The sequence below is a fragment of the Mya arenaria genome, chromosome 7 (genome assembly GCF_026914265.1).
Source record: "Mya arenaria isolate MELC-2E11 chromosome 7, ASM2691426v1".
Taxonomy (NCBI): Eukaryota; Metazoa; Mollusca; class Bivalvia; order Myida; family Myidae; genus Mya; species Mya arenaria.
Window position 1 is genome coordinate 1,885,891 of NC_069128.1, and position 24,579 is coordinate 1,910,469.

The 24,579-nt window shown below is 36.6% G+C and overlaps 1 protein-coding gene across 1 annotated transcript; it reads left to right on the forward strand.

Moving 5' to 3' along the window:
* Positions 1-418: 418 nt before the first annotated feature.
* Positions 419-23,762, forward strand: LOC128241674 (uncharacterized). Its single transcript, XM_052958706.1, has 5 exons — positions 419-548; positions 21,301-21,444; positions 21,754-22,021; positions 22,328-22,484; positions 23,438-23,762. The coding sequence occupies exons 2-5, from the start codon at positions 21,305-21,307 to the stop codon at positions 23,533-23,535; spliced, it is 663 nt and encodes a 220-aa protein (XP_052814666.1). The 5' UTR covers positions 419-548; positions 21,301-21,304; the 3' UTR covers positions 23,536-23,762.
* The last annotated feature ends 817 nt before the right edge of the window (positions 23,763-24,579 follow it).

The following is a 24,579-nucleotide window of genomic DNA, read 5'->3' on the forward strand; positions in this document are numbered from 1 at the left end:
ACAATGACTTTCTTAATTAGTTAAACCTTAAAATTTGGGCAATGCTCTGTCTTGGCCCCCCTACTGTAAATATTAGATGTATATTTCCATGTTGAATGTACAATGTCGAGATTGAACATATAACATATGGCACAGCAAAGGTGATATCATTTTTACGAATGTTTTGTACACGCAGCGATATAAAACGTTTTAAATACTACATTTAAGTGTTCTTTAAGACTTCCTGAACATTTTTCCTTTTGGGTTAGAAGACTTTTATGCACAGACGCTTAACTTATATAAGTTCGCGTCAAAAACATAAGGAAACTCTTCAAACAGTTAAACCACTTAATAAGAAAACACCAATTTTATGTTTGCAGTGAACAGACCATTTAAAACACGCAGGAAATTCTTAACAAAAACAGAAGGATCGTAATTGCCTTAACACTCGACTTCAATCATCTCATTTAAAATAAACTTTACGAAAGTGAAGAACTAAAATATTTGCAACAGAAAACACATTCTCGGCTAAACTCTCAACATTTGACTTTGTTTGCGATAACTGAAAGGTATGTTTTGTTCATGTTCAAAGTTTAATCTATTTAGAACAAATTGACATGTTTGATTAAATTAATTGCGACAAATCTGAATAATTTAGCTTAGATTGATATACTTGCTTAGATTATCCGAGAGAAATATCGTGCAAATAAATCTTTATTTATTTTTCGCATCTATTAGCCAAAGTTAGACCTGAAAAATTTATTTTACCTGCAAAGAAAATGTTTTTGCCTTTAAAAGTATATATTTCAGTATTGATAAATGACTTTAAGTTAAACTAGGATAAAGATATTTACATCTCCGGAATGATTGAAGTTATGGAACTGATAGTTTGCACATGTTCAAAAAAGCAATAATTTGAAATCACTTTTGCATTTCGGTAGATATACGTATATTTAAAAAAAAGTTTTAAACGTAACTATAGTGATGCTATATCGATTTGGTCGCATGATTGTCTGTATTTTGTCAGGGGAGTTAAGAACTTGATTCTATAATATACGGGGAAAAATCTTTGGCTATTGTAGAAATTGATTGATTTGGTAAATTAGTAAAGCTGTGTGAAGTTAGCTAAACATATGTCATTGGACATTGGACATTCAAAAATGAAAGTCGTGCTGGCACAAAATTGGACATTGGACATTCAAAAATTAATTTCGTGCCAGCACAACATTGGACATTGGGCATTCAAAAATGAATGTAGTGCCAGCAGTGCAATTAGCAGGAGGTGCACAGCAGGGGATTGTAAAGCCTTTAAAATAGTCACTATCAAGCACTCATTATTATTATGTCGCGTCTTAGAACAAAGGCGTCAACAATAATCCACAAGTGCTTGCGGATTATTCTACTGGATAGAACGATGATAAAAACAAGACAGTACGATAGGAAAAACACGACATAACGATGATGAAAACACGACAGTACAATAGGAAAAACACGACATAACGATGATGAAAACACGACAGTACGATGGTAAAAACACGACATAACGATGATGAAACACGACAGTACGATAGGAAAAACACGACATAACGATGATGAAAACACGACAGTACGATGAAAAAACACGACATAACGATGATGAAAACACGACAGTACGATAGAAAAAACACGACATAACGATGATGAAAACACGACAGTACGATAGGAAATACACGACATAACGATGATGAAAACACGATAGTACGATAGGAAAAACACGACATAACGATGATGAAAACACGACAGTACGATGAAGAAAACACGGCAGTACGATGAAGAAAACACGACATAACGATGATGAAAACACGACAGTACGATGAAAAAACAACGACATAACGATGATGAAAACACGACAGTACGATGAAAAAACAACGACATAACGATGATGAAAACACGACAGTACGATGATGAAAACACGACAGTAAGATGAAAAAACAACGACATAACGATAATGAAAACACGACAGTACGATGAAAAAACAACGACATAACGATGATGAAAACACGACAGTACGATGGTAAAAACTCGATTTAACGATGATGAAAACACGACAGTACGATGATGAAAACACGACAGTAAGATGAAAAAACAACGACATAACGATGTTGAAAACACGACAGTACGATGAAAAAACAACGACATATCGATGATGAAAACACGACAGTACGATGAAAAAACAACGACATATCGATGATGAAAACACGACAGTACGATGAAAAAACAACGACATATCGATGATGAAAACACGATAGTACGATGGTAAAAACACGACATAACGATGATGAAAACACGACAGTACGATGAGGAAAACGCAAAATCACGTTGAAACGATGGTAAAAACACGACACTACGATGGTGAAACACGACGATACGATGGTGAAACACGATAGTATATCGTATTATCATCACTATACTATCACATTATCGCGTGTTCGTTATCGTACAGTCTGATTTTCATCATCGTACTCATTATTATTATGTCGCGTCTTAGAACAAAGGCTTCAACAATAATCCACAAGTGCTTGTGGATTATTCTACTGGATAGAACGATGATGAAAACACGACAGTACTATGAAAAACCCGATAGTACGATAGGAAAAACACGACAGTACGATGATGAAAACTTGACAGTACTATGAAAAACACGACAGTACGATAGGAAAAACACGACATAACAATGATGAAAACACGACAGTACGATAGGAAAAACACGACATAACGATGATGAAAACACGACAGAACGATAGGAAAAACACGACATAACGATGATGAAAACACGACAGTACGATAGGAAAAACATGACATAACGATGATGAAAACACGACAGTACGATGAAGAAAACACGACAGTACGATAGGAAAAACACGACATAACGATGATGAAAACACGACAGTACGATGGTAAAAACACGACATAACGATGATGAAAACACGACAGTACGATGGTAAAAACACGACATAACGATGATGAAAACACGACAGTACGATGAAAAAACAACGACATATCGATGATGAAAACACGACAGTACGATGATGAAAACACTACAGTACGATGATGAAAACACGACAGTAAGATGAAAAAACAACGACATAACGATGATGAAAACACGACAGTACGATGGTAAAAACACGACATAACGATGATGAAAACACGACAGTACGATGGTGAAAAAACGACAGTACGATGATGAAAACACGACAGTACGATGAAAAAACAACGACATATCGATGATGAAAACACGACAGTACGATGAAAAAACAACGACATAACGATGATGAAAACACGACAGTACGATGGTAAAAACACGACATAACGATGATGAAAACACGACAGTACGATGGTAAAAACTCGACATAACGATGATGAAAACACGACAGTACGATGATGAAAACACGACAGTAAGATGAAAAAACAACGACATAACGATGTTGAAAACACGACAGTACGATGAAAAAACAACGACATATCGATGATGAAAACACGACAGTTCGATGAAAAAACAACGACATATCGATGATGAAAACACGACAGTACGATGAAAAAACAACGACATATCGATGATGAAAACACGATAGTACGATGGTAAAAACACGACATAACGATGATAAAAACACGACATAACGTTGATGAAAACACGACAGTACGATGGTAAAAACACGACATAACGATGATGAAAACACGACAGTACGATGGTAAAACACGACATAACGATGATGAAAACACGACAGTACGATGGTAAAAACACGACATAACGATGATGAAAACACGACAGTACGATGGTAAAAACACGACATAACGATGATGAAAACACGACAGTACGATGGTAAAAACACGACATAACGATGATGAAAACACGACAGTACGATGGTAAAAACACGACATAACGATGATGAAAACACGACAGTACGATAGGAAAAACACGACATAACGATGATGAAAACACGACAGTACGATAGGAAAAACACGACATAACGATGATGAAAACACGACAGAACGATAGGAAAAACACGACATAACGATGATGAAAACACGACAGTACGATAGGAAAAACACGACATAACGATGATGAAAACACGACAGTACGATGAAGAAAACACGACAGTACGATAGGAAAAACACGACATAACGATGATGAAAACACGACAGTACGATGGTAAAAACACGACATAACGATGATGAAAACACGACAGTACGATGGTAAAAACACGACATAACGATGATGAAAACACGACAGTACGATGAAAAAACAACGACATATCGATGATGAAAACACGACAGTACGATGATGAAAACACTACAGTACGATGATGAAAACACGACAGTAAGATGAAAAAACAACGATATAACGATGATGAAAACACGACAGTACGATGGTAAAAACACGACATAACGATGATGAAAACACGACAGTACGATGGTGAAAAAACGACAGTACGATGATGAAAACACGACAGTACGATGAAAAAACAACGACATATCGATGATGAAAACACGACAGTACGATGAAAAAACAACGACATAACGATGATGAAAACACGACAGTACGATGGTAAAAACACGACATAACGATGATGAAAACACGACAGTACGATGGTAAAAACTCGACATAACGATGATGAAAACACGACAGTACGATGATGAAAACACGACAGTACGATGAAAAAACAACGACAGTACGATGGTAAAAACACGACATAACGATGATGAAAACACGACAGTACGATGGTAAAAACACGACATAACGATGATGAAAACACGACAGTACGATAGGAAAAACACGACATAACGATGATGAAAACACGACAGTACGATGGTAAAAACACGACATAACGATGATGAAAACACGACAGTACGATGGTAAAAACACGATATAACGATGATGAAAACACGACAGTACGATGGTAAAACACGACATAACGATGATGAAAACACGACAGTACGATGGTAAAAACACGATATAACGATGGTAAAAACACGATATAACGATGATGAAAACACTACAGTACGATGGTAAAAACACGACATAACGATGATGAAAACACGACGATACGATGGTAAAATCACGACATAACGATGATGAAAACACGACAGTACGATGGTAAAAACACGATATAACGATGATGAAAACACGACAGTACGATGGTAAAAACACGACATAACGATGATGAAAACACGACAGTACGATGGTAAAAGCACGACATAACGATGATGAAAACACGACAGTACGATGGTAAAAACACGACATAACGATGATGAAAACACGACAGTACGATGGTAAAAACACGATATAACGATGATGAAAACACGACAGTACGATGGTAAAAACACGATATAACGATGATGAAAACACGACAGTACGATGGTAAAATCACGACATAACGATGATGAAAACACGACAGTACGATGGTAAAACACGATATAACGATGATGAAAACACGACAGTACGATGATAAAAACACGACATAACGATGATGAAAACACGACAGTACGATGGTAAAAGCACGACATAACGATGATGAAAACACGACAGTACGATGGTGAAAACACGACATAACGATGATGAAAACACGACATAACGATGATGAAAACACGACAGCACGATGAAAAAACAACGACATATCGATGATGAAAACACGACGGTACGATGAAAAAACAACGACATATCGATGATTAAAACACGACAGTACGATGAAAAAACAACGACATATCGATGATGAAAACACGACAGTACGATGGTAAAAACACGACATAACGATGATGAAAACACGACAGTACGATGGTAAAAACACGACATAACGATGATGAAAACACGACAGTACGATAGGAAAAACACGACATAACGATGATGAAAACACGACAGTACGATGGTAAAAACACGACATAACGATGATGAAAACACGACAGTACGATAGGAAAAACACGACATAACGATGATGAAAACACGACAGTACGATGGTAAAAGCACGACATAACGATGATGAAAACACAACAGTACGATGGTAAAAACACGACATAACGATGATGAAAACACGACAGTACGATGGTAAAAACACGATATAACGATGATGAAAACACGACAGTACGATGGTAAAAACACGACATAACGATGATGAAAACACGACAGTACGATGAGGAAAACGCAAAATCACGTCGAAACGATGGTAAAAACACGACACTACGATGGTGAAACACGACACTACGATGGTGAAACACGATAGTATATCGTATTATCATCACTATACTATCACATTATCGCGTTTTTGTTATCGTACAGTCTCATTTTCATCATCGTACTTTCGCTTTTTCATCATCGTACTATCGAGTATCGCGTTTCAGATCCAACACACGCGATGGCTCTAACTGAATTCCGCAGGTAACGAGGCTTGCCGTAAAAACCTTTCTTGCATATCTAAAATGATCAATTAGTGGAAAAGTTGACGTAGAAAATTCATTTTTTTGTAAATTTCACCAAAAACCGTGTGCAACCAATTTTAAATCAATATTAAAGTCAAACGGTTCCGCCTAAAAATCGTGTTCGAACGATTATTTATTTTCAATTTTAATCAAAAGCCTTGAATACTTACATATGTCAATACGCTTTATTCAAATGACAAAATCTACTTTTCATAAACTATACAATAAAAGAAATAAGAAGTGACGTGTTGTTTTGCGTGACTCATTTTTGGAAATCCAGAAAAAAATAGCAAGAAACATTATAACAAAGGATTATAAAATAGCGGATTAAAAATAATCGATTTTAATATGTTCATATCAACAATAAAAACAAGCTGGATTAAAACAATAATTGACGATTCCAACAGTGGTAGTTGGAAAGTACCGTACCTAAAGGAAATAAATAAACTTGGTGGTAAAATCTTACTTGAGGGAATATTTCACTGAAATATATGCTACCTGATAAACAGAATAAATTTCTAAAAGATATACTTACAAGTTGGACAAGGTTAAATTGTACTAAGGAAATAGAACATATTCTAACGCAAATACTTTGGTATAATGAATATATCAAAACATGTTAACATCTATTCTTTTACAAAGAATGGTATATACATGGCGTCATATACATACACCATTTATTTAAAAACACGACAAAACCATTTTACACATTTGAAGAACTTAAAATAAAGTATAATATACCAAACACAGATTTTCTCAAATATCATTCACTTATTTCAAGCATACCAGATAAATGGAAACGTACGTTAAAAAGCAAATGTAAAAACATGAGTCCAAAAGTCAAATTTATTGACAAAATACTAGGAATTAAAAAACCAAACAAATATGTCTATGAACATTATATGAAACAAACCATTAAAGGAGTGATTATTAAATCTAAAAATAAATGGAATAATATATTTGAAGACCTCGACTGAAAATCGATATATTTAAATCCCATTAAATGTACTATAGACACAAAACTTAGAGCGTTTCAATATAAGTATATCAATAGATTAGTGCCAACGAACACATATCTTTTCAATTAGTCCAATCTACCCTTTGTGATATGTGTGACATGAATATCGAAACAATAAAGCACTTGTTCTTGGAGTGCCATCATAGTCAAGTTTTTTGGTCAAATATCAAAAACTAATCGGTAAAAATAATATCCTAGAACTAATTGATTATAAAACAATATCATTTGGTGTAGAGCCTAAAACAGATTATTCCGTAATAACTTACTTCATTGTATTAGCAGCAAAACACTATATCTACAAGTGTAAGGTGAACCAATCTCAACTTAAATACGAATATTTTATTACATTTGTTAAAGAAAGAAAAGAAATGGAAGCACATATAGCCTTAACTAAAAACAAACTAAACATACATAAAAGAAAATGGAATCACCTGGTCTTGGAATAACCACATAAAAGTCAAGTTTCTCTTTGCAAAACATACCCTCTGCCTCTTACTATTATTAAAAAGTATATATGTTAATAGCAGTTCTATGTACAAAGCAGACTGCGATAATTTTTGTTCAGTTTTCACCCGGAACCAAACTATCTTTCTCTTTTTCTCCATTCTTTCTATAATTAACCTACCTTTAATCTTTCTCTAACACTCTCCTGAACAGCATTAGATATTGTTAACATAACTTGTATATGTTTTTGTAATATATATATGCATGTATATTAAAAACATGTAACTTGTTGAACAGTAGTATGTGTATAATATTTAGTGATACAATAATACATACAAAAGTTAATAAAAATCCCAGAAAACATTTTGCTACTGAGCTTGTTTCTGTAGTTTTTCGCATAAATATTACAATTCGATAACAAATAGCCTATATGCCAGAATATGATTGATATGGCACTGCCTAGGCTTAATTAGAGCTGTAAACGGGTTTGTTTGGCTCCAAATGGGCTATATTGCTGCCAACATGTGGTCTATTAGGCATTGAGTGGTCTAATTATGATTTGCAGATGTGTATTTTGGCTCTAAATAGGCTTTATGGCTGCCGACATGTGGTCTGTCTGACACTGAGAAGTCTCAATGAGAGTTGCACATGGGTTTGGTTGGCTCTAAATGGACTTTCTGACTGTATGCAAGTGATATATTGGGCATTGAGTTGTCTATATTAGAGCTGCATATGTGTTTGTTTGGCTCTAAATTGGCTTTATGGTTGCCAATGTATAGTAAGTTTGGCACTAAGTAGTTTAAATTAGTATTGTTAATTGTATTTGTTTGTCTTTAAAAAGCTTTTATGGTGCCAACATGTGGTATGTAAGATACTAAGTAGACTGAACTAGAGTTATGTATGTGTTTGTTTGGCTTTAAATAGCTTCTATGCTGCCAACATGTGGAATGTAAGACACTGAGTAGTCTGAACTAGAGTTGTATATGTGTTTGATTGGCTCTACATGGGCTTTTATGGTGCCAACATGTGGTATGTTAGACACTTAGTAGTCTGAACTAGAGTTGTATATGTGTTTGATTGGCTCTACATGGGCTTTTATGGTGCCAACATGTGGTATGTTAGACACTTAGTAGTCTGAACTAGAGTTGTATATGTGTTTGATTGGCTCTACATGGGCTTTTATGGTGCCAACATGTGGTATTTAAGACACTGAGCAGTCTGAACTAGAGTTGTATATGTGTTTGATTGGGTCTACATAGGCTTTTATGGTGCCAACATGTGGTATGTTAGACACTTAGTAGTCTGAACTAGAGTTGTATATGTGTTTGTTTGGCTCTACATGGGATTTTATGGTGCCAACATGTGGTATGTTAGAAACTTAGTAGTCTGAACTAAAGTTTTATATGTGTTTGATTGGATCTACATGGGCTTTTATGGTGCCAACATGTGGTATCTAAGACACTGAGTAGTCTGAACTAGAGTTGTATATGTGTTTGATTGGCTCTACATGCGCTTTTATGGTGCCAACATGTGGTATGTTAGACACTTAGTAGTCTGAAATAGAGTTGTATATGTGTTTGATTGGCTCTACATGGGCTTTTATGGTGCCAACATGTGGTATTTAAGACACTGAGTATTCTGAACTAGAGTTGTATATGTGTTTGATTGGCTTTACATGGGCTTTTATGGTGCCAACATGTGGTATGTTAGACACTTAGTAGTCTGAACTAGAGTTGTATATGTGTTTGATTGGCTCTACATGGGCTTTTATGGTGCCAACATGTGGTATGTTAGACACTTAGTAGTCTGAACTAGAGTTGTATATGTGTTTGATTGGCTCTACATGGGCTTTTATGGTGCCAACATGTGGTATTTAAGACACTGAGTAGTTTGAACTAGACTTGTATATGTGTTTGATTGGCTCTACATGGGCTTTTATTGTGCCAACATGTGGTATGTTAGACACTTAGTAGTCTGAACTAGAGTTGTATATGTGTTTGATTGGCTCTACATGGGCTTTTATGGTGCCAACATGTGGTATGTAAGACACTGAGTATTCTGAACTAGAGTTGTATATGTGTTTGATTGGCTCTACATGGGCTTTTATGGTGCCAACATGTGGTATGTTAGACACTAAGTAGTCTGAACTAGAGTTGTATATGTGTTTGATTGGCTCTACATGGGCTTTTATGGTGCCAACATGTGGTATGTTAGACACTTAGTAGTCTGAACTAGAGTTGTATATGTGTTTGATTGGCTCTACATGGGCTTTTATGGTGCCAACATGTGGTATGTAAGACACTTAGTAGTCTGAACTAGAGTTGTATATGTGTTTGATTGGCTCTACATGGGCTTTTATGGTGCCAACATGTGGTATTTAAGACACTGAGTATTCTGAACTAGAGTTGTATATGTGTTTGAATGGCTTTACATGGGCTTTTATGGTGCCAACAAGTGGTATGTTAGACACTTAGTAGTCTGAACTAGAGTTGTATATGTGTTTGATTGGCTCTACATGGGCTTTTATGGTGCCAACATGTGGTATGTAAGACACTTAGTAGTCTGAACTAGAGTTGTATATGTGTTTGCTTGGCTCTACATGGGCTTTTATGGTGCCAACATGTAGTATGTTAGACACTTAGTAGTCTGAACTAGACTTGTATATGTGTTTTTTTGGCTCTAAAAGGCTTTTATGGTGCCAACATGTGGTATGTAAGGCACAGAGTAGTCTGAACTAGAGTTGTATATGTGTTTGTTTGGCTCTAAATCGCTTTTATGGTGCCAACTTGTGGTATTTAAGACACTGAGTAGTCTGAACTAAAGTTGTATATGTGTTTGTTTGGCTCTACATGGGCTTTTATGGTGCCAACATGTCGTTTGTTAGACACTGAGTAGTCTGAACTAGAGTAGTATATTTGGTTGTTTGGCTCTTAATGGGCTTTATGGTTGCTAACATATGATAGGTTAGGCACTGAGTAGTCTATATTAGAGTTGAATATGTGTTTCTTTGGCTCTAAATGGCTTTGATGGTGCCAACATGTGGTATTTAAGACAATGAGTTGTCTGAACTAGAGTTGTATATGTGTTTGTTTGGCTCTACATGGGCTTTTATGGTGCCAACATGTGGTATGTAAGACACTGAGTAGTCTGAACTAGAGTTGTATATGTGTTTGATTGGCTCTACATGGGCTTTTATGGTGCCAACATGTGGTAAGTTAGACACTTAGTAGTCTGAACTAGAGTTGTATATGTGTTTGATTGGCTCTACATGGGCTTTTATGGTGCCAACATGTGGTATGTAAAACACTTAGTAGTCTGAACTAGAGTTGTATATGTGTTTGATTGGCTCTACATGGGCTTTTATGGTGCCAACATGTGGTATGTTAGACACTTAGTAGTCTGAACTAGAGTTGTATATGTGTTTGTTTGGCTCTAAATGGCTTTTATGGTGCCAACATGTGGTATGTAAGACACTGAGTAGTCTGAACTAGAGTTGTATATGTGTTTGTTTGGCTCTAAATGGCTTTTATGGTGCCAACTTGTAGTATGTAAGACACTGAGTAGTCTGAACTAGAGTTGTATATGTGTTTGTTTGGCTCTACATGGGCTTTTATGGTGCCAACATGTGATATGTTAGACACTTGATAATCTGAACTAGAGTTGTATATGTGTTTATTTGGCTCTAAATGGCTTTTATGGTGTCAACATGTGGTATGTTAGACACTTAGTAGTTTGAACTAGAGTTGTATATGTGTTTGTTTGGCTCTAAATGGCTTTTATGGTGCCAACATGTGGTATGTAAGACACTGAGTGGTCTGAACTAGACTTGTATATGTGTTTCTTTGGCTCTAAATGGGCTTTTATGGTGCCAACATGTGGAATTTAAGACACTGAGTAGTCTGAACTAAAGTTGTATATGTGTTTGTTTGGCTCTACATGGGCTTTTATGGTGCCAACATATCGTTTGTTAGACACTGAGTAGTCTGAACTAGAGTAGTATATGTGGTTGTTTGGCTCTTAATGGGCTTTATGGTTGCTAACATATGATAGGTTAGGCACTGAGTAGTCTATATTAGAGTTGAATATGTGTTTCTTTGGCTCTAAATGGCTTTGATGGTGCCAACATGTGGTATTTAAGACACTGAGTTGTCTGAACTAGAGTTGTATATGTGTTTGTTTGGCTCTACATGGGCTTTTATGGTGCCAACATGTGGTATGTAAGACACTGAGTAGTCTGAACTAGAGTTGTATATGTGTTTGATTGGCTCTACATGGGCTTTTATGGTGCCAACATGTGGTAAGTTAGACACTTAGTAGTCTGAACTAGAGTTGTATATGTGTTTGATTGGCTCTACATGGGCTTTTATGGTGCCAACATGTGGTATGTAAAACACTTAGTAGTCTGAACTAGAGTTGTATATGTGTTTGATTGGCTCTACATGGGCTTTTATGGTGCCAACATGTGGTATGTTAGACACTTAGTAGTCTGAACTAGAGTTGTATATGTGTTTGTTTGGCTCTAAATGGCTTTTATGGTGCCAACATGTGGTATGTAAGACACTGAGTAGTCTGAACTAGAGTTGTATATGTGTTTGTTTGGCTCTAAATGGCTTTTATGGTGCCAACTTGTAGTATTTAAGACACTGAGTAGTCTGAACTAGAGTTGTATATGTGTTTGTTTGGCTCTACATGGGCTTTTATGGTGCCAACATGTGATATGTTAGACACTTGATAATCTGAACTAGACTTGTATATGTGTTTATTTGGCTCTAAATGGCTTTTATGGTGCCAACATGTGGTATGTTAGACACTTAGTAGTTTGAACTAGAGTTGTATATGTGTTTGTTTGGCTCTAAATGGCTTTTATGGTGCCAACATGTGGTATGTAAGACACTGAGTGGTCTGAACTAGACTTGTATATGTGTTTCTTTGGCTCTAAATGGGCTTTTATGGTGCCAACATGTGGAATTTAAGACACTGAGTAGTCTGAACTAAAGTTGTATATGGGTTTGTTTGGCTCTACATGGGCTTTTATGGTGCCAACATATCGTTTGTTAGACACTGAGTAGTCTGAACTAGAGTAGTATATGTGGTTGTTTGGCTCTAAATGGGCTTTATGGTTGCTAACATATGATAGGTTAGGCACTGAGTAGTCTATATTAGAGTTGAATATGTGTTTCTTTGGCTCTAAATGGCTTTGATGGTGCCAACATGTGGTATTTAAGACACTGAGTTGTCTGAACTAGAGTTGTATATGTGTTTGTTTGGCTCTACATGGGCTTTTATGGTGCCAACATGTGGTATGTAAGACACTGAGTAGTCTGAACCAGAGTTGTATATGTGTTTGATTGGCTCTACATGGGCTTTTATGGTGCCAACATGTGGTATGTTAGACACTTAGTAGTCTGAGCTAGAGTTGTATATGTGTTTGATTGGCTCTACATGGGCTTTTATGGTGCCAACATGTGGTATGTAAGACACTTAGTAGTCTGAACTAGAGTTGTATATGTGTTTGATTGGCTCTACATGGGCTTTTATGGTGCCAACATGTGGTGTGTTAGACACTTAGTAGTCTGAACTAGAGTTGTATATGTGTTTATAATGCTCTAAATGGCTTTTATTGTGACAACATGTGGTATGTAAGACACTGAGTAGTCTGAACTGAAGTTGTATATGTGTTTGATTGGCTCTACATGGGCTTTTATGGTGCCAACATGTCGTTTGTTAGACACATAGTAGTCTGAACTAGAGTTGTATATGTGTTTATATGGCTCTAAATGGCTTTTATTGTGACAACATGTGGTATGTAAGACACTGAGTAGTCTGAACTAGAGTTGTATATGTGTTTGATTGGCTCTACATGGGCTTTTATGGTGCCAACATGTGGTATTTAAGACACTGAGTAGTCTGAACTAGAGTTGTATATGTGTTTGTTTGGCTCTACATGGCTTTTATTGTGACAACATGTGGTATGTAAGACACTGAGTAGTCTGAACTAGAGTTGTATATGTGTTTGTTTGGCTCTACATGGCTTTTATTTTGACAACATGTGGTATGTAAGACACAAAGTAGTCTGAACTAGAGTTGTATATGTGTTTGTTTGGCTCTACGTGGCTTTTATGGTGCCAACATGTGGTATGTAAGACACTGAGTAGTCTGAACTAGACTTGTATATGTTTTTGTTAGGCTCTAAATTGCTTTTATTGTGCCAACATGTGGTATGTAAGACACTGAGTAGTCTGAACTAGACTTGTATATGTTTTTGTTAGGCTCTAAATTGCTTTTATTGTGCCAACATGTGGTATGTAAGACACTGAGTAGTCTGAACTAGACTTGTATATGTTTTTGTTAGGCTCTAAATTGCTTTTATGGTGCCAACATGTGGTATGTAAGACACTGAGTAGTCTGAACTAGAGTTGTATATGTGTTTGTTTGGCTCTACATGGCTTTTATTGTGTCAACATGTGGCATGTAAGACACTGAGTAGTCTGAACTAGAGTTGTATATGTGTTTGTTTGGCTCTACGTGGCTTTTATTGTGTCAACATGTGGTATGTAAGACACTGAGTAGTCTGAACTAGACTTGTATATGTTTTTGTTAGGCTCTAAATTCCTTTTAGTGTGCCAACATGTGGTATGTAAGACACTGAGTAGTCTGAACTAGACTTGTATATGTTTTTGTTAGGCTCTAAATTGCTTTTATTGTGCCAACATGTGGTATGTAAGACACTGAGTAGTCTGAACTAGACTTGTATATGTGTTTGTTTGGCTCTAAATTGCTTTTATGGTGCCAACATGTGGTATGTAAGACACTGAGTAGTCTGAACTAGAGTTGTATATGTGTTTGTTTGGCTCTACATGGCTTTTATTGTGACAACATGTGGTATGTAAGACACTGAGTAGTCTGAACTAGACTTGTATATGTGTTTGTTTGGCTCTAAAAGGCTTTTATGGTGCCAACATGTGGTATGTAAGACACAGAGTAGTCTGAACTAGAGTTGTATATGTGTTTGTTTGGCTCTAAATGGCTTTTATGGTGCCAACTTGTGGTATTTAAGACACTGAGTAGTCTGAACTAAAGTTGTATATGTGTTTGTTTGGCTCTACATGGGCTTTTATGGTGCCAACATGTCGTTTGTTAGACAATGAGTAGTCTGAACTAGAGTAGTATATTTGGTTGTTTGGCTCTTAATGGGCTTTATGGTTGCTAACATATGATAGGTTAGGCACTGAGTAGTCTATATTAGAGTTGAATATGTGTTTCTTTGGCTCTAAATGGCTTTGATGGTGCCAACATGTGGTATTTAAGACACTGAGTTGTCTGAACTAGAGTTGTATATGTGTTTGTTTGGCTCTACATGGGCTTTTATGGTGCCAACATGTGGTATGTAAGACACTGAGTAGTCTGAACTAGAGTTGTATATGTGTTTGATTGGCTCTACATGGGCTTTTATGGTGCCAACATGTCGTTTGTTAGACACATAGTAGTCTGAACTAGAGTTGTATATGTGTTTATATGGCTCTAAATGGCTTTTATTGTGACAACATGTGGTATGTAAGACACTGAGTAGTCTGAACTAGAGTTGTATATGTGTTTGATTGGCTCTACATGGGCTTTTATGGTGCCAACATGTGGTATTTAAGACACTGAGTAGTCTGAACTAGAGTTGTATATGTGTTTGTTTGGCTCTACATGGCTTTTATTGTGACAACATGTGGTATGTAAGACACTGAGTAGTCTGAACTAGACTTGTATATGTGTTTGTTTGGCTCTACATGGCTTTTATTGTGACAACATGTGGTATGTAAGACACAAAGTAGTCTGAACTAGAGTTGTATATGTGTTTGTTTGGCTCTACGTGGCTTTTATGGTGCCAACATGTGGTATGTAAGACACTGAGTAGTCTGAACTAGACTTGTATATGTTTTTGTTAGGCTCTAAAAGGCTTTTATGGTGCCAACATGTGGTATGTAAGAGACAGAGTAGTCTGAACTAGAGTTGTATATGTGTTTGTTTGGCTCTAAATGGCTTTTATGGTGCCAACTTGTGGTATTTAAGACACTGAGTAGTCTGAACTAAAGTTGTATATGTGTTTGTTTGGCTCTACATGGGCTTTTATGGTGCCAACATGTCGTTTGTTAGACAATGAGTAGTCTGAACTAGAGTAGTATATTTGGTTGTTTGGCTCTTAATGGGCTTTATGGTTGCTAACATATGATAGGTTAGGCACTGAGTAGTCTATATTAGAGTTGAATATGTGTTTCTTTGGCTCTAAATGGCTTTGATGGTGCCAACATGTGGTATTTAAGACACTGAGTTGTCTGAACTAGAGTTGTATATGTGTTTGTTTGGCTCTATATGGGCTTTTAGGGTGCCAACATGTGGTATGTAAGACACTGAGTAGTCTGAACTAGAGTTGTATATGTGTTTGATTGGCTCTACATGGGCTTTTATGGTGCCAACATGTGGTAAGTTAGACACTTAGTAGTCTGAACTAGAGTTGTATATGTGTTTGATTGGCTCTACATGGGCTTTTATGGTGCCAACATGTGGTATGTAAAACACTTAGTAGTCTGAACTAGAGTTGTATATGTGTTTGTTTGGCTCTAAATGGCTTTTATGGTGCCAACATGTGGTATGTAAGACACTGAGTAGTCTGAACTAGAGTTGTATATGTGTTTGTTTGGCTCTAAATGGCTTTTATGGTGCCAACTTGTAGTATTTAAGACACTGAGTAGTCTGAACTAGAGTTGTATATGTGTTTGATTGGCTCTACATGGGCTTTTATGGTGCCAACATGTGATATGTTAGACACTTGATAATCTGAACTAGAGTTGTATATGTGTTTATTTGGCTCTAAATGGCTTTTATGGTACCAACATGTGGTATGTTAGACACTTAGTAGTTTGAACTAGAGTTGTATATGTGTTTGTTTGGCTCTAAATGGCTTTTATGGTGCCAACATGTGGTATGTAAGACACTGAGTGGTCTGAACTAGACTTGTATATGTGTTTCTTTGGCTCTAAATGGGCTTTTATGGTGCCAACATGTGGAATTTAAGACACTGAGTAGTCTGAACTAAAGTTGTATATGTGTTTGTTTGGCTCTACATGGGCTTTTATGGTGCCAACATATCGTTTGTTAGACACTGAGTAGTCTGAACTAGAGTAGTATATGTGGTTGTTTGGCTCTTAATGGGCTTTATGGTTGCTAACATATGATATGTTAGGCACTGAGTAGTCTGAACTAGAGTTGTATATGTGTTTGATTGGCTCTACATGGGCTTTTATGGTGCCAACAAGTGGTATTTAAGACACTGAGTAGTTTGAACTAGACTTGTATATGTGTTTGATTGGCTCTACATGGGCTTTTATTGTGACAACATGTTGTATCTAAGACACTAAGTAGTCTGAGCTAGAGTTGTATATGTGTTTGTTTGGCTCTTAATGGCTTTTATTGTGACAACATGTGGTATGTAAGACACTTAGTAGTCTGAACTAGAGTTGTATATGTGTTTGTTTGGCTCTACATGGATTTTATTGTGCCAACATGTGGTATGTAAGACACTGAGTAGTCTGAACTAGATTGTATATGTGTTTGTTTTGCTCTACATGTCTTTTATTGTGACAACATGTGGGATGTTAGACACTGAGTAGACTGAACTAGAGTTGTATATGTGTTTCTTTGGCTCTACATGGCTTTTATTGTGACAACATGTGGTATGTAAGACACTTAGTAGTCTGAACTAGAGTTGTATATGTGTTTGTTTGGCTCTACATGGATTTTATTGTGCCAACATGTGGTATGTAAGACACTGAGTAGTCTGAACTAGAGTTGTATATGTGTTTGTTTGGCTCTAAATGGGCTTTTATGGTGCCAACATGTGGTATGTTAGACACTGAGTAGACTGAACTAGACTTGTATATGTGTTTGTTTGGCTCTACGTGGCTTTTATGGTGCCAACATGTGGTATGTTAGACACTGAGTAGACTGAACTAGATTTGTATATGTGTTTGTTTGGCTCTACATGGCTTTTATGGTGCCAACATGTGATATGTAAGACACTGAGTAGACTGAACTAGAGTTGTATATGTGTTTGTTTGGCTCTAAATGGGCTTTTATGGTGCCAACATGTGGTATGTTAGACACTGAGTAGTCTGAACTAGACTTGTATATGCGATTGTTTGGCTCTACATGGTTTTTATGGTGCCAACATGTGGTATGTTAGACACTGAGTAGACTGAACAAGACTTGTATATGTGTTTGTTTGGCTCTACATGGGCTTTTATGATGACAACATGTGGTATGTAAGACACTGAGTAGTCTGAACTAGAGTTGTATATATGTTTGTTTTGCTCTACATGGCTTTTTTGGTGCCAACATGTGGTATGTTAGACACTGAGTAATCTGAGCTAGAGTTGTATATATGTTTGTTTGGCTCTAAATGGGCTTTTATGGTGCCAACATGTGGTATGTAAGACACTGAGTAGTCTGAACTAGAGTTGTATATGTGTTTATATGGCTCTAAATGTCTTTTATTGTGACAACATGTGGTATGTAAGACACTGAGTAGTCTGAACTAGACTTGTATATGCGATTGTTTGGCTCTACATGGCTTTTATTGTGTCAACATGTGGTATGTAAGACACTGAGTAGTCTGAACTAGAGTTGTATATGTGTTTGTTTGGCTTTACATGGCTTTTATTGTGACAACATGTGGTATGTAAGACACTGAGTAGTCTGAACTAGAGTTGTATATGTGTTTGTTTGGCTCTAAATGGCTTTTATTGTGACAACATGTGGTATGTAAGACACTGAGTAGTCTGAACAAGATTTGTATATGTGTTTGTTTGGCTCTACATGGCTTTTATTGTGACAACATGTGGTATGTAAGACACTGAGTAGTCTGAACTAGAGTTGTATATGTGTTTGTTTGGCTCTACATGGCTTTTATTGTGTCAACATGTGGTATGTAAGACACTGAGTAGTCTGAACTAGAGTTGTATATGTGTTTGTTTGGCTCTACATGGCTTTTATTGTGTCAACATGTGGTATGTAAGACACTGAGTAGTCTGAACTAAAGTTGTATATGTGTTTGTTTGGCTCTACATGGCTTTTATTGTGACAACATGTGGTATTTAAGACACTGAGTAGTCTGAACTAGAGTTGTATATGTGTTTGTTTGGCTCTACATGGCTTTTATTGTGTCAACATGTGGTATGTAAGACACTGAGTAGTCTGAACTAGAGTTGTATATGTGTTTGTTTGGCTCTACATGGCTTTTATTGTGACAACATGTGGTATGTAAGACACTGAGTAGTCTGAACTAGAGTTGTATATGTGTTTGTTTGGCTCTAAATGGCTTTTATTGTGACAACATGTGGTATGTAAGACACTGAGTAGTCTGAACTAGAGTTGTATATGTGTTTGTTTGGCTCTACATGGCTTTTATTGTGACAACATGTGGTATGTAAGACACTGAGTAGTCTGAACTAGAGTTGTATATGTGATTGTTTGGCTCTAAATGGGCTTTTATTGTGACAACATGTGGTATGTAAGACACTGAGTAGTCTGAATTAGAGTTGTATATGTGTTTGTTTGGCTCTACATGGCTTTTATTGTGACAACATGTGGTATGTAAGACACTGAGTAGTCTGAACTAGACTTGTATATGTGTTTGTTTGGCTCTAAATGTCTTTTATTGTGACAACATGTGGTATGTAAGACACTGAGTAGTCTGAACTAGAGTTGTATATGTGTTTGTTTGGCTCTAAATGGCTTTTATGGTGCCAACATGTGGTATGTAAGACACTGAGTAGTCTTAACTAGAGTTGCATTATGTGTTTGTTTGGCTCTAAATGGGCTTTTATGGTGCCAACATGTGGTATGTAAGACACTGAGTAGTCTGAACTAGACTTGTATATGTGTTTGTTTGGCTCTACGTGGCTTTTATGGTGCCAACATGTGGTATGTAAGACACTGAGTAGTCTGAACTAGAGTTGTATATGTGTTTGTTTGGCTCTACGTGGCTTTTATGGTGCCAACATGTGGTATGTAAGACACTGAGTAGTCTGAACTAGAGTTGTATATGTGTTTGTTTGGCTCTAAATTGCTTTTATGGTGCCAACATGTGGTATGTAAGACACTGAGTAGTCTGAACTAGACTTGTATATGTGTTTGTTTGGCTCTACGTGGCTTTTATGGTGCCAACATGTGGTATGTTAGACACTGAGTAGTCTGAGCTAGACTTGTATATGTTTTTGTTAGGCTCTAAATTGCTTTTATGGTGCCAACATGTGGTATGTTAGACACTGAATTGTCTGAGCTGGACTTGTATATGTTTTTGTTAGGCTCTAAATTGCTTTTATGGTGCCAACATGTGGTATGTTAGACACTGAGTAGTCTGAGCTAGACTTGTATATGTTTTTGTTAGGCTCTAAATTGCTTTTATGGTGCCAACATGTGGTATGTAAGACACTGAGTAGTCTGAACTAGACTTGTATATGTGTTTGTTTGGCTCTACGTGGCTTTTATTGTGACAACATGTGGTATGTAAGACACTGATTAGTCTGAACTAGACTTGTATATGTGTTTGTTTGGCTCTAAATGGGCTTTTATGGTGCCAACATGTGGTATGTAAGACACTGAGTAATCTGAACTAGAGTTGTATATGTGTTTGTTTGGCTCTACGTGGCTTTTATTGTGACAACATGTGGTATGTAAGACACTGAGTAGACTGAACTATAGTTTTTAATAAAACCTGCCTGTAATGCAGCATACGTTCTATTTATAGATTAGGTTGCAGCCTTTTCTGGTACCAAACACTACGCATTGAGCTTTAAATGTATGGTTGCACTGCCACGAAAAATGCTGAAAACCATCGGCCAAAGGATATAGTTGCAGAAGATTTAAACCACCGGTGCTCATCCATAGGAACAATTATAAACCATCCCTAAACATGATGCGCCGTGTAATAATTTCGACAATATATAAATATCAGATACCATGGAGGGTGATAGCATTTATTGTTCCTGAGAACGTTAATAGCCTCGGCTGACATTAGCATTCTCTGGTTAACTTTATATGTTATCACCCTTCATGGCATCTGATATTTATTTTATGTCGTAATTGAAATATTTTACAAAAGAAATTAAATCTTAAACTTAACTTAACTTTTGCAATATTACATTTTGATATGCTTACAGCCTTCTGGAAGACAGGAAATAACATGTTATAAAACTATCAGCTGTAATAGCCAAAAGCAGTTACGGAATGCACTCCGCTGTTGAAACAGGGTCATGCATGTCCAGAACCTGATCATCTAGGGATTAACATACTAGAAATGTAATAAAAACTGTTTACCTCTAGCGTTATGTAAACGTAGTTGATACATACATGTCCTGTTATAGGACCATGGGGTATATGCTGCTGTACCTACTGCTGGTGACTGTTATGTGCCTTTCCCGAGGAGTTGTTGCGCAGGGATGGCGCCTCCATCCTGATATTGGCACCTCGAGAAACGGAGTACCTAGCGCATCGCTGGATTTATCTAGGTGAGTATAGGTAGATCACCGTCGGATATATATAAAACGAAGAAGCAAGCATAATGTCGCGGTATACAATAGTATATACATGGAAAGTTTTCGCTATGCATACTTGAATTCGTAAAGAATATATGCATCAAAAGATGTGTATTTTAACTACATGAGTTTTTGGTAGGCAATGGGGAGTTCGAAAACTCGTATTAAATATACGATGTAATAGTAAAGTCTAAAGTCTCCGCTTCATGTAAATCCCTGAATGTGAAAAACCTTTCTGAATGTTCGTTCACTTTACAAATAAAGTTAACATTAATTTGGTAGAAATATTCACGGCCACAGAACACGCATCGGAGGCACTGTTCTTTCTAATGGCCACTGGGAAATGAGAGGGAGTGTAAAAAAGGATTATGCTAATGGACTCGGGTGGGATGTCAGCGGCAGCACTAACAGCAGGCGCTATTCAAGGTTCGGGGGTAGCCTGAATTATAGGTATAAAAATGGGAAGGTCGATGTCCATGGACATGTGGACTCTCATGGCGATTTTGGTTTGGGTCTGTCGTGGGAACATCGGCTTCGAAGATCTGTTAAGGCAAGTCGTAATAAAAAATGTCGCAGACTCAATGTGCATTGCGTAACGCGTATAATACTCGTTAAGCAATGATTGTGTCTTTGTTTTATGGCAATTAATTTATATACAATGAGTATCTATTAGTTTATTTTTGAATATCTGTTTCCTCATAAAAGAATTCGCTGAAAAACGTGTAACAATGAAATCAGAGTATTTTAATATACGCATGAGAACTATGTTGTCTATTACTTATTTTCGACAAATGCAAGTTCCAGAGCTCTTTGATATAATGTAACATGTACATATAATTTCTTTCAAACTGTGTAGACTCAAAGGTTCAACGTGACGCTAATGGCTGATCCCTGCGAGTTCGACTTCTACGATTACGACAAAGATGGCGGCATATCTCAGAAAGAGATGGCGGCCATATTCGGACACGAGGCGGCCGCTGAAAGGCTTTTTGATGCTTTGGATAGAGAAACGGGTAAGATTTGATTAATGGAAGATACAGTCGAACCCCTTTGGCTCGAACTAGCTTGACTCGATTTCCTCGTTTGCTTCACTTGGCTCGATTTCCCTGTTGACTTGGATTTAGAAGACAGATATTTTTACTGAATATAAGCATTCCCGCTTGGCTCGAACTTGTCGAGACTCGAGGCATTTTAGCCTGTCACTTGGAGTACAAGCCAACGGTGATCGACTGTAATACAAGTGATAGGCCGAGAATCGATTATATCGGCAAACATTCGTAAGTCGGCGATCGGGGACTTTATTGTTCCATAATCGAATAATCAAAAGAAAAAAAAAACACTTGCTTGAATTTGGTAAATTTCCAACTTTATATAGCGCAGTAACTTAGAACTAAGGGAAGTAACCGCTAAACTTTGAATTTTAACAGTACTTTCCTTTAGTTTTTCTTTGCGTTCAAATCGCTTTATGATGGCAGACACACAGCGACCCCGATCTAAAGATATTTGCCATCCAAAACAAAATTGAAATGTCTCATTTTTTTTTTCGATTTAATTTTCAAAACAGGTCCAAGTCATTTACAAATGACAAAACATATGCATTAGTTAATATTAGTTGTATATAGGATAAGACATCGTTGACCATCGCTTTCCGTTGATACTTACCCCAGTGAAAAATAATCACCCTCGGGCAATTATTCTTAGCACTGGGGCAATTATCAACGAAAAGCCATGGTCAATCATGTATTATTTTAGAAATAACAGTCAACCTAAGTAAACCTCACCATGAAATTTTCGCTTACTTCATAACCCTTGGAATATTATTTTTAGAATTATCAATATGCCACAAATAATAACTGTTTTCCGATTGAAAAATCGGAAATGAAATATACATGAAAACTAAGGTCCTTATTGATACATGTATATACATTTTGAAGTATGCATCATAAGGTACTCACTACTCTTTCAGTGGATGGGGTGATCGTTAGGGAGGAATTCGCGTTTGCTCCGATGGTCATCGACAACTGCTTCAAGAACAGTAAAGGAGAAAAATACGGAACAACTTAGGAACCGTAGTCAATGTGTTCCTGACCTACAGCCAATTATAGCTTCACATAAATATATGCTAGTGTTTGCGAATAACACAGTTCGTAGTAACACACTTTTTTTAAATTATTATATGTTTAAAACCCGCATGTCAATGAATTGCTTGAAAATGAATGAATGTTTGTAAATACTTAATTTGGAATAAATGAAGTCGTTGCATAAATGCTGGATTTCAAGTGAACATGCAATTGTGTTTTAGCTTTATTTTATTTATGAAATTAAATTATGGGTATGACTATAAGTACAACTTCGATTTTCTGGATAAAAATGAAACTGTCCATGTTATTAATATTTATATTTTCTTTTCTAAGCACTTTGATGAAATACATGTCAATTTTGGTTAAGAAATAATTGGCCATGTCCAATCACATACGGGTTCAGCAATCGTGAACCAATGTGAACCATGTTGCGGATAGAAATACATTAAGATTACTCGACATTGTCTTAAACGATATTTTGAGAGAGAATGCTTAGTGTTTTAGACAAAGACTAATATAAGCCCTGCCTGAATTCACATTTAAGGTATCAGATGCCCATATAAGATTATCGATGTGTTATCGATTGGCCGTAATGTTCAATTTGATTGCATGGTAACCACTGAAGTCGGAACTTAAATGGCCGGTTTTTCAATTTTCAAAAGTCCGAGGTTGTTTTCGGAGGAAAACGACCGTGGAGTTTTGAATGAGTAAAAAAAATATATTCCTGAAACAACGATATTATTTTCGCAATGAATTTACGGGAACGTTGAATATTTGTGTGGGTTAGATCACTTTGACATGCCAAACACTTAATAAGTTCATATAAGGGTATACCTCCTCGTACAGCTTTTGGAGGCTCTATTTCTTCCTCCCGACTCTTCACTTTATTTTGTCCTATTGTGGATGATTTCGTAATTTCAAAAAACAAATTCGCCTTTTTGAGTGTACGTGTTCAAATAGAGCCATTTTATGTTTTAAAATTTCTACAACCGTATTTACCCCGATATGTCGGTTTGGTACAGAGTCC